General features: G+C 39.9%; 1 protein-coding gene across 6 annotated transcripts in view; it reads right to left on the bottom strand.

Annotated features, from left to right (window-relative positions):
- The window catches only part of PDLIM5 (PDZ and LIM domain 5), a 134,625-nt gene that overhangs the window by 17,550 nt on the left and 104,848 nt on the right, over positions 1–12,227 (bottom strand). For all 6 annotated transcript variants that reach the window (XM_042807812.1, XM_042807810.1, XM_042807811.1 and 3 more), the window contains one exon: positions 12,017–12,201. In XM_042807812.1, the coding sequence (XP_042663746.1) occupies positions 12,017–12,201 (185 nt within the window). The remainder of the gene's footprint in view (positions 1–12,016; positions 12,202–12,227) is intronic.

Raw genomic sequence — 12,227 nt, 5'->3', positions numbered from 1 at the left:
AATGATGCAGCTCTCAAAAACAAGGTCAGGGATTTGGTATGTAGTTTTGCAGAAAAACCTAGCTTGTGAGCTGTTAATCTTTGTGCTAGTCTTCTTCTCTCATCTTTTATATCATCCAGGAAAAAGATGAAAAAATGTTTATCATTATCTCCCTTAATGTAATGTTGATCATTCTCTGCCCTACAGAAAAGTTGCAAATACCTTTCAGGTAAAACACTGCATTCCTCACTCAAATGGAAGTGGCATACTAATTGACAGAGAAGATAAATATAAGTGACAGTGAAAACACAGAAAATTCAACAGAAATGCCAATCCTTTGCTATTTACAGAAGATAGCCACACACTACACAATTTAATCAAAACAACACAATGAACTTCAGTTAACAAAACCCCCTCTATTCATGCGTATTTGTAGGTTAAGGCAACACAGCTGGAAGAGAAATCCTTTTTAACACCAATACTTTTGTACTATAATTATGCTTGGAATTAATCTGCTGATATGGGCTCAATACCTCCTTTTGCTTACTCTTTCTCTGTATGAAGCAGCAATACAGCCATACACTTTTTTTGGTCTAACTGGTTGGTTCATCACATTTTCTCAAATCAGGTCATTTCAAGACTGACATTTTCTTGGATCCTTTTTAGTACCTGAAGTAGCAAAAAGTATACTAGTTCATCAGGGCTTTTTTATTGTGTTTTTGTTTGTTATTTGTTTTTTGTTTGTTTTAAATATAAGACTATTGACTGTATTTAATGTATAATTAATTCATTTACAGGATCTTAAAAAACATCATCTCGATTCTAGAAACATTCAGCGTTCCTGAGTAGAAAGTATTTAGGAATAGAAGCACTTGATCTTGAACAAGTCACTCTGTTACTGTAGTTCATTTTAGATTACAAATGTCTGCTAAACTGAAAACATAGAAACAGATAAAAATGGAAAAGGTGGCAGAAAGGCTTTGAAGACAGGAACAAAAGTGGTTTTGATTAATAGCACTTTCCTCCTCTGTCATCACACATGGCTTTCCAATTCTCATGTCCCAGTTCACAAGAAGACAAAAAATACACACTAAAACCAAACCTGTTTGAAGACTGCTTTTGCCATAAGTCCAATTGCAGTGCAGCTTCTAGCATGTTGCTAATTTCTGTGTTATCTGATGAATCTCAAAGCCCATTCAGATACACTAACTAGCTCTTTTCTTTGCACTGCGTATTTAAGAGAAAGTCTTTCTGTGTGTTTAAAGGAAAAAAAAAAATCCAAGTGCAAACATCACAATTACTCCATTTTCTTTGGTTTCATTGGAGCTTTCATTAATGCTGTTTTTATGAATGATGCTTTTCTGAAAACTACCCAACTTTAAAGCTACTACTGGCCAGGAGCAGAGTTTGTCCTCATAAACTTTCTCTACGGAGTTGCTAGTCACATCAGTAATTTCTGAGTTATTCAAAGCACTAAAAAAGGAGAGAAGGAGATTGCCCATCAGTTTGAGAAATAACTTCGGTCTGCTCATGACCCTATGTGAAAACAGTCTCTTTTAAGTAAACCATATTACAAACCACACAAATTATTACTGTGTTAAGCAAGAGATGTGGCCTAACAAAAACAAGTTGGACATTTAGCACTGAGGACCAGTGAAGGCAAACGGACCCACTCCACTTCTGAAATTGGTGAACTCAAGTTCAATGCCCAGACCTTCAGCAGACAGAGGACTCCCAGGGGATCACAGCCACATTATAAACAGAATAAGGGGAATAACAAATAGACCCCGAGGCTTCAGATACTTCTATATTTGCCAGAATATTTTTGGATACTGGACAAAAACTAAGTTCTAAAAGGCTTTTTGATTATAATTTGTAAATTTATGTCACTATTTGGTCTACTACGATGGGAACAATATTTGATCACTGCAGATGCCATAAGGAGCTGAGGACTAAGACAGAAAAAGTTGCCACCTTCTCAAAAATCCTGGAAAAGCAAGACCTTAAACGGTCTCTTCTTGAGGCCAGTGTAAGACCAGGAATCTCCCTGCACATGCTCACAATTTGCCCCCACAGCACTCTCTCATGGGGTATTTTTCTCTTTGCTGGTTTCACATTAAGACCTCACTGGTCTTGCACAGAATTATTCCCCTCTATTCCTGGTCTGAAATGGACTCATATTTCTTTCAGTTCAGATTTTTCATCCTAAAGAAGAGGAGTCAGTCTGCTTCCATTGCCTTTAGATCCATACTCTTATTAAAGAAAATACACAAGTACAGTACAGCAATTTACCACATTTATTATACTCGTTTCTTTGTACACCTTCTACAGCTGTTCTGATAGATTTTTTTTTCACCATAGATCATTCTCCCTTTTTCATCGCTTGATTTGCCTCGATCTTCTTATCTTCCTCATTCAAATCTGAACACCAGCTGGAAGACAGCTTTTATTGTTCACTTCTGTCTTTCCATAGTCCAAAAACATGTCTTTAACACTCCAGTAATTTTACCAAAGGTTCATTACTTCCACTGCAACCCATGGAGCCTGTTTTTGCTGGTGGTGGCATTTTTGTTTGTTTTTTTGTTTTGTTTTGTTTTGTTTTGTTTTGTTGTTTGTTTGTTTTTGTTTGTTTTTGTTTGTTGTTTTGTTTTTTTTTGTTTTTGTTTTTTTTTTTTTTTTTAATTTAAAACCCCCCCACTATTAGTTCCCTACTTAAAATCTATTATTTCTCAGTAATTTTTCCAACAGTAATCTACTTCTGCTAGCTACAGAATTTCAAATATTAGGTCTGTTTTCTTGTTTAGAATGAACGTTGATGTCTCCCAACTATCCCTCCTACTTAAACAGCAACACTCCTGTACTGGACAAGATATTTTTTCTGCAAGCAGAAAAGGGGACACTCAGAGTTCCCGCATTCTCCTCCTCTCCTTTCTCTTCCCTATTCCCTTGGAAAGCTTTCAGACTGAAACACAACCACGTGATTTAAAGAAAAATATCAGGCCCAGAAAACTTGTGCAGGTGTTTTTTCTTGCAATGAGAAATTTTTACGAAGGCACACCAGTAATAACAAGGTAGGTATAAATTATTACACTCCATCTAAGCAAAGACCTCTCAACTCTTGGCAATCAGTCTGAGCTCTCCTGTGGTTTGTGCTTTATACTTTGCTTTTTACATTTTACATATATGATTTTGGATCCCATCAGCAGTTCTATTCTCAAAGAGTGCCGGGGAGGTGCCCTGGAACCCAAGGTGTGGTGAGATGCACGCACATTTTTTAACTGTGCACAATGCTATGTGGGGATGGGAAAGGAAACCACTCCAGCTGCCTCACGCCACAATCTCACCACGTATTTTCTGGGTGCCACCTTTGTTGCTTGAAATGGGACAGAGTGCAGAAACTTTCACGAGTGCTCTGAAGAATTATAAATTGCAATAAGTAAATACAACAAATAAATGAAAGAAATAAATTATATGAATTATACACCCCATCAGGAGCTATTCTACCCTAAGTGCCAGAGAGATTTGGGTTCTCTGCAAGTCATGAAAAGATCTATGTGGCCAAATTTTGGAGTTTTACAGGCTTCACTTGACCTTTGCTCTCTTTAATTAAACCTTCTAAGGCACTGTTAATTTGCACTTGTGTATTGTCATAGCTGGCTTTTCTAAAACAGAAAACACCCTGTACCCAACTATTAACTTTCTACTTTATTGGGTTTAAGTTTAGCAAACCCTCGGTGTTTGCTTTTGCTAAACTCCTTGGTATGGCTAGTTTAATATTTAACAAAGTTTTAGGCAAGGTAAAGAACTGGCTTTTTTTTTTTTTTTTTTTTTTTCAAAAATCCCAGTGTGACTTTGCCCTTGTTGGACTAACAATAGGCTGTTCCATCGCTGAGCACATGGATAACTGCAAACACTGGGGAAAGGTTTGGAAGACAAAGGGAGAAAGGCAGATACGCTGCAGTGCCAAAGTCACTTTGACAGAGGTTCTCCGGTGCGTAGCAACAATACAACAGCCTGAACTGTTTAACGCTCACTTAAACATAACATCAGACTTCGTGTAATATCTATAAATAACAATGCTACTTTAAGCGGTGGGAGTGCCAGAACTTCATTTTAAAGTGTTCTAACTCGGTGATTTATATGCTGCTATCAAACTACTGTATTATAAATGGAAAATATAAAGCTTCATATGTCCAATTTTCTGACTTTTCTTAATATATCTGTACAGTAAGAAATCTTCCTGTTCCTTCCCTCCAAACCAAACAGATGGCCGGATGAAGCAACGTGTCTGAAAAGCCCTGCTGTCAGCTCGTTACATTAGCCGTATATAACACCCCATCCACTCCCAGGCTCGTGTGAAATCACACAAGTTCAATCGGGAAAGCTACAGGACATGCAAGAGGAGAGGAAAAAAAACACCAACACCCTCCCCCCCCCCCATCCCCCCCCTCCTATCCCACCCCCCACCCCGCCTGCAAAAAAAAAAAATCAACCCCACCAAACCCCTGTGTTCAGCAGTTCTCCTTTTGTTTCTTACAGAGTCTTGGAAGCCTAGACAGAGCTAAACCCCTGCCGCTGATTAAAGGCAGAACAGGAAGGATTAAACCATTATCATGTCTTTAAATGCTGGCAAAGGCTGGTATGTGCCCCGTGGAAAATCACAACAGGTGCCACCCCGGCCCAATTTCAACAACCCCTGCAACCAGAGGGGCTAGTTCCTGTGCTAACAACCAGCCTTTCAACTGGAAAGACTCTGGCTAAATTAGATGTAAAGCATCTTAATTAAAATGAGTATGGTGGTTTTGGCTTGCTTAGCCTGACTCCTTGTAATTTGTTACATCACATACCATCACAAATTTGGCACAACTGGCTTCGCTTTTACCGAAAACGTGTCTCAAGGAGAAAGTGAAAACGAAGACCTGTACAACAGTGTTTCATTTCTCTGTAGTAACAGTTTAGAAACCCATTCAGTAGCTTTCTGCAGATAACATTTTGCCTCCTTTGCTTTTAGCTGCTGTTCTGATGTCAGTGGCTTGACTATGCCTGCAGAGAGCATGACTGTCCAGCCTTGCTCACATGCAGATTAACTGCCAGTTTCATGGAGCTGATGTTTAACACTGACTTGTGATAAGAATGCACTTACCAGAGAAATATTGACTTTTCCTTTGTTAAAAAAATATTAGGCATAATTCTTGGATGTCCTACACCTGTATACCTGGGCAGGACTCATCACTGCTCTGAGCTAGTGCTAGCAAATGAAAGGGAACCAATCTAGTGAGCCAGTCCGTGACAACAGGCCAGTTACTTTTTTAAGAAATCAAAAGACAATGAGTATCTAATTTTGAAAGTTAGTGAATGTTCCCACTCAACAGGTGTTGAGTGGGGATCTCTTCATCTCTGTTTAAATGGAGCATGAATCTATCTGATTTATGTATGCAATTAGTTTTAGTGCACAGCTTGGTGCAATAGCACATGGATTCGGCAACATCATGTCACGGGAAAATTGTCAAAGGTCATCACTGTAACAGAAAATTGAGTTTCTGTTCAGCAAATCCTGCAGTGAGGTACACCAGGTCATTCTGCCTCCAACAAGTAAGTGGTACATTTCTGCATTATTACTATGATATACCCCTTCTTAAATATAAACATTAAAGTTTTAGAAAAAATATTCATTTTTTCACCATGTCTGCAGGAGTTACAACTTCATACTACCATCAAATTAAGGTTGACATTTATAAATTACTCTGGTTTCACAATGGGTTTTGCTTGGCTAAGTGACTTCACATTACTTAACTTGTTAGAACAAATTCTTGTGGTTTGCTGTCACATGACGATATGATCATTTAGATTAGATGAAAAATTAATAACAGTCCATACACCAGGATCAGGAAGCTTTGTGTTTCGACCTGTCAATCATACCACTTTTATGGGCAAGGTTTTCTGTTTTTATGAATGGTGACAGCATCATGGAGGAGCAATCTTTAACAACCTTTTTCAGTAAAAAAATACTGGAACTGTTTATGTTTTGGGACTGTTTCTAGCAGGGGCCTTACCAACAATGTAGGGATTTGACTTAACAATTTGTAGTGTTACTCCAGTTTCTTCCCCAAGTTCAGACCATGGTCCTCAATGGGCACGTAGGTCCTTGGACCCCTATAATAATTAGTCCTGCCTTTAATTTCCTGTTCTAAAAAGGAAACAAACTGGGATGAGATGGCCCTAAAAACAAAATTGCAGAATGCTATGAACAAGGTGATGCTGACACAATAGTTTGGTTGCCTTTTGTATGCAAATTTATTCTCAAAGCCTATGGGCCATCAACTTACTCAGTAAATGTGGCCTGTAAAGTCAACAGAACTGAGATAGAGGCTTAGGTAATTACAAATGAAACACAGGAAAACCAAGGTAACAAGGATAGAGAGTGATGCAGTCCCCATCCCTTTATGGATCTTGAGCAAGGCCTTATTGGAAGGACAAGCATTTTGCAATAGCATAGTAAGTCTTGGTGCCTCCCTCCCTCTCCCCAGCTTTACACAGTTTGACTTTATGTTCAAACTCCCCAGTCTGATATAGTCTGGATTTTTACCCCATTTTCCTTATCAAACCTCCACAGAATAAGTCACAAAGAAGGAAACAAAGACCCAAACTGTCAGTACGTTCAGGACAGGATGTCAAGTCACACCTATGAGCAGGCTTGTATTTTCGTCTGCTTTTAGAGTTCTAATATTATCAAGGGAATAGAAACAGAAAAAAAAAGGCACAAGACAGCATGCTAAGGATAACTCTAGAGATGGTAAATGCAAGTCTACCAAACACACAAAAACAACTGCAAGGAAATAGCAGAATTTTTCAAACAAAGTTGCCTGGGGAGCAATTTTTCTATGCTTACAGTTAGCTTCCAAGTGTGTTCCCTCTGCTGAAGGGAGCATGTGCTTAACACATGTGCTGGCTCGGGATTAGGCAACTGACAGTTGTGGGTATTGCAGAATATGCTGACATTCCCGAGCAGCTCTACTGGAAGAGGATTATATCCCAGTGGTATGAGGCTGAGAGAGACCCTGGGAATAAGGAAATTGGCACATGCAGGTAACTTGTCACTTAAAAACGCAAGCTTGGAACACTTCTGTCGCAAACCCTCCCCATACCATCCTCATACTCAGCTGACAAACCCATGAGGAACAAAGGTCATCGACTGCAATGAAACACTCCTCTCTAAGCAGCAAACCAGTTTTCCTGGCCGACAGCTGTACCAGCTCACCATGGGACCCCCACGATCCCGCCAGACCCCCACGATCCCGCCGCTTGCCCAGCTCCTGCACGGGAAGGCAGGACGTGGTGCTGGCAGCGCTGTGCCTGGCGCCCGGCCTCTCCGGTCCCCACTGTGCCAGCAGCTAGCCCTCCAACAGCAGTGTTTGGAAGATGCTGGGAAAGAGAAGGCAATTTCGTGTGAGAAACGTAACGTTGGAAGTCCTGACCATCGCAGATCCTGCTGCGTTTTCTGCGAGAACAGTTCGTCTCCTGGCCAAACTCCAGTTTCTGTAACTGCATTTACTGGGTAATTATACTTTCTTAAATTGTCCCAGCAGTTTCAATTTGCCACGGTGCTATTCACTTCCTTTCAAGATGCCGTGGAGTGTTAAAGCATGCTGACAAGCAGCTGTTACGTTTCACCCAAGTGACTGCATGGCGGTGAAAGCACATTCCTGTGCACGCATTGTGTGTTTGCGCATGGTCCTGGGACTGGAAAATGCTTTGGGGTTCCTTGGGGATGAGCAATGCTACATAAGCATAGGGCAATAGTTAGCTATCACATAGTAGAGTAACTCACTGCAATGTATCTGGGATGTTCTGGGTATTTTTTTTTTTTTTGTTAATTTAATATAATTTTGTAAAAGGCCTTTTGGTGGGTGAACAGAACATTCTAGCTCAACAAAAACAAAGTGAGAATTATTATAAATTCTAGCCTGTACACTTAACACAGAACAACAGCCACAACTTGCCTTATTTCAACAATTGAAAAAGTCAAGAATACAGACAAGAGAGGTTGAAAGCAAATATATTATTTGGAGGTGCTGGAGGACATACACTGTGTGCACATCCCACTTCCTCCCCATCTTCCACTCTTTGTGCACTCAATGTGCCAAAGATGAGACTTTTCTCGTTTGTTTGTTTGACAAGCCAGGTTTTTATCCTGCTTCTCCAGCTTCTTACCCATGCCTTACAAGAAAGCACAAGGCAGCTATCCCTCATTTCCTCTGTCAAACCACTGAGGAACCCTGTAAAATCAGGATTTTATTCCAAAGGGCAGTAAAACCTCTGTTACCTCCACAGTGGGTGACTAATATAGCAGCATTAGTGGGTATCCCATGAGTGCTCCCCAACAGAAGATGAAGATATTTCAGCTCCAAGGGTGCTATCACTGCAAGATCACTTGGATCACGATTGCCTTCTGTACAGAGAAACCCGGTGCCTGAAACGTCTCTAGCTTCACTATCTCAGCCATTCATTCTAGACCATCTTTTTCCTCCATACCAGGTCGTGAAATATAGGTCAATGGAAATCATACCTCAGCTCCAACAAAAACCCTCTGACACGCTTAGGCATCTCTGCACCATCTCAAACAAACAAAAAAAAAACAAAACAAAAAACCAACCACCAAAAAACTGCCAAACCCTAAATGGAAACAAACAAACAAACAAAAAAATGATGCTACTTTTAATAAAAAAATGTAAGGGTATTCTCTGGTGACCTATCCAAGAAAGGAAGATTCCAGTTAATAAATGAAGAGATACTGTCTGACAAAGTGACTTATCTGTGTACTCAGACATCTTAATAAATAAAATCACTGGTAATATTCATGCCATGCCATCAAACTGCAGATTATAGATTCCCCAGACACAAACAAAATCCTGTGACATGCCTGCTTTGCTATGGAAACAACTTGGTGTTATATACAATATTAATTAGAAGGGTGAGTGCTATTAGAGCTACAAAATTGTACTCCAAATAAGTTTCTGCTATTAACGGCATACTGATACACACATTTACATAAGATTATGTCTTCCTCCTAGTTATTTCCTAAGATAGACTTCAACTATGAAATCAAGGGTTTGCTGTTTGTTTAAAATTTTGTCAGGCCTACAACCTACAAAGCCAAATTTTGTTTGGCCTGTGAAGCACTGGCAATTTTACTTTAAAGAAAACTTTATGCTCACAGACTGCAAACAAACAGCAGGATTAATCACTGAAGTCCAAACATGCCCTGAAACAGTTACAGTCTTTCTTCAGCATCTGACCAATTTTATCAAAACACTCAACTATTGAAACAGTATTACCTGTCATACTGCTGGTTTCAGCCTTACTGAGTAAGCTCAGGTACAGCAAAACCCTGGGTATTTTTATTTTTGTAAAATATAGGCCAGAGAAAAAGATGGTGATCCTGTCTCTGATGTAACCATGCTTAGGTCTCTTCCATCTGCTAGTTTTGCATTACCAACTTCTTGAACGACATGGGCAATGTATGGCACATAAAACCAGAAGTGAGTCCATGGCAGGTTTACAGGGCAGACCCGCAGTGAAACCTGTCAGATAACCTCTGGACAAGCCTCCAGCACCTCGGCAACTGTTGGTATTTCAATCAAACCACAAAATGCTTCCTATCAACTCAGAAATCAGGCTAGCAGGTACGCTAAGAATGTCACTTCTTCACTCATTTGCAGACTCTACTTTAAGAAGAAGGTACCTGCAGACTGATGAAGTCAGATAATGTAGAAGACAAAGAAAACCCAAGAGCATTCTGACACTTCCAAGTAGTCTGTTTTTCCTCACCATTTCAGCGAGCAGCTCCACACACAGGGGACAAGTGCAGACCAGCTTCCCATGGCAGCGTGTGACTCCTCACGCTCCTAAGATTCAAACGCTAACTGAAGCTCCCCCAGCACCTGGGACACTATACCTTCTCCTGCCCATTAGCTCCCAGGCAGCTGCCATTTGTACTGCTGCATTTTCCTCCCTGCACTTCTCCCATTCTAGGAAACATTGAGTTTTCAATGCCTCTTTCTGCTACAGCTTTTATTTCTGGCTCCCCCAATGCTTTTGGAGGAGGTAATGACTTTGCTCCTCTGGAAGTCAACCAGTGCATCTCAGGACCCTACAGCAAGGCAGCACAGAGCTGACATCCTCATAACCTTTCACCAGCTTCTCTATCAGTATGAATTTCATAAGTTTTTTTGCAAGCTATTCTGGAACCCAAAAATCCTCTGGCTGGCTTTCCCCCTCACCTACACAGGTAGTACCTCTAATGTGAAAAAGGAGATTTTCACATTATCCAAGAGCATAGACACAGATTTTCAGAGAAGTATGACATCAAGTGCAGTTTAATTCATCCTTCTTTTTTAAAAATTACACATGAAGGAGAAAGATTTAAAGTCTATTTCAAACATTAGACTTGTTAATACTAAAGCATGCTAGTAGGATTTAGCAGTGAAACACCTACCAACATATTGAAAATGGGTGTGGTACTACCAAACTCCAAAGTTGACAGGTGGCTTCTGTGCAAGTGAAATAAATTTATCACTTGGTGAGACAGAAAGAGATTTACATCAAATATGGGGCTCAATCAATCACTTACAAAAATGCAGGATTATCATATTCCCACAAACATTTGCCGTATGTACAGATGCTACCAAAAATGCAACTTTAAAAAGAGTTGTATCATTTTTCTCTAATGACAGCTAACTCAAAGAACTAAATCGATGCTAGAATTAAGCTGATCTAAATTTAAGTAAGTCTTTAACTTGTCCTTACGAATATACTCGATACTTGACAGGGAAGTATAGCAATGAAAGTGTACTGCCATCTTGAGGCGTGCTGGGAGAACTGCATGTCCAAAACAAAATACATATATTTGTTACCAAGCACAACGGTAATTTAGCCAGATGTGCCAGAGCCATTATAAAACAGCATTAACACCATATGTTTTATCTTTATTTTTATGTCAGGGCCTCTGTAGTTCCTTTTCTGGATTGCATATACTTTTAAAGAGGGAAAACCCTTAAGAGTAAAACTTAAACAAAAAATTAAAAGGCTATTTAGCATCTTAGATTGTCAGAAAGAGAATCAAGAACATTCATCCCATTCTTACAAGAAAAAACTGCAGTTAAAGCTTAATTAGTAATACAAATTTCCCAGATTCTTTAAAATTACTGCTCAACTTTAGTTGGGCACCAAAGACTGATTCAGTTTAAAAAAAACAAGTTACATTAAAAAATTACCCCACATTACTGCATGTAATATTACAAAAGTATAGATACACTGTTACACATACTGAATGCCTCAATACAGACATGGCTATAACATAGAAATGTTCACAAAGAAAATTACATGCTTTCCAGACATAAGACATTTTGGTGTAGATTTAAAGGAGTAAGAATCACCAAACTACATTCAACAAGTAGTAGCTATGTAAGTTTTCCTTGCAAGAACCCAACCTGAAGCAAATCTCCATATCACAAATCTATGCAATACTCCAGCACCCTACCCAAATAAAACCTACAAATGTCAAATATATAACTACCCATGTTTTAGTCTTGGTTTTTGTTCTGGTGTTGTCGTTTGTTTGGTTTTTTAATTAACATCTACTTCAGAAAAGATCACTTGGAAAACATGTGTCTGTTGATATTTCTACCCTTGAAACATTATGGAACGTGCTCTGTTGAATTTATAGTCACATGGGAAGCGCCAAGTTGAAACTGGGAGGTGTGTATATATATATTTGATTGGTATATATGCCTTTAATAGAGTTCAGAGACATCTGATTTTGCCTGTTTGTGAAACCAATTACATCTACAAAGCTACTTACAAAGGGCTACTGGTTTACTACAACTGCTAAATCTGTTTTTCTTCTTCTCTTTTCTAAACAAACTGGACTATACTCAAAATACACAAACAGCCATTTGAAGGCTGTTGCTTTTACACCCACGGTGAAGTATGTTTTCCGGCCTTTAAGCGAACAAGAAAAAGCCTCAGAGAAAGCTACCTGCTTGGTTTGGGGGCTGCCAGCCGGAGTACTTGGCAGTGCCCGGGGGTCCCATCGGCTTGAGGGCTGCAGCAGGTGTGGTGCTGGCGGGAGCAGGTCTCGCGTCCGCGCTCTCTTGGTGGGCGGGCATGCTCCTCGCCGGGGCGGCCGTGAAAGCAGCGGGCTGGGTAGCCTCCTGGGAATCGCTGTTCAGAAACGAGGGAGGACAAAA

This window comes from Tyto alba, unplaced genomic scaffold, assembly GCF_018691265.1.
Source record: "Tyto alba isolate M040663 unplaced genomic scaffold, T.alba_DEE_v4.0 Super-Scaffold_6, whole genome shotgun sequence".
Taxonomy (NCBI): Eukaryota; Metazoa; Chordata; class Aves; order Strigiformes; family Tytonidae; genus Tyto; species Tyto alba.
This window is presented reverse-complemented; position numbering and strand designations above follow the sequence as displayed.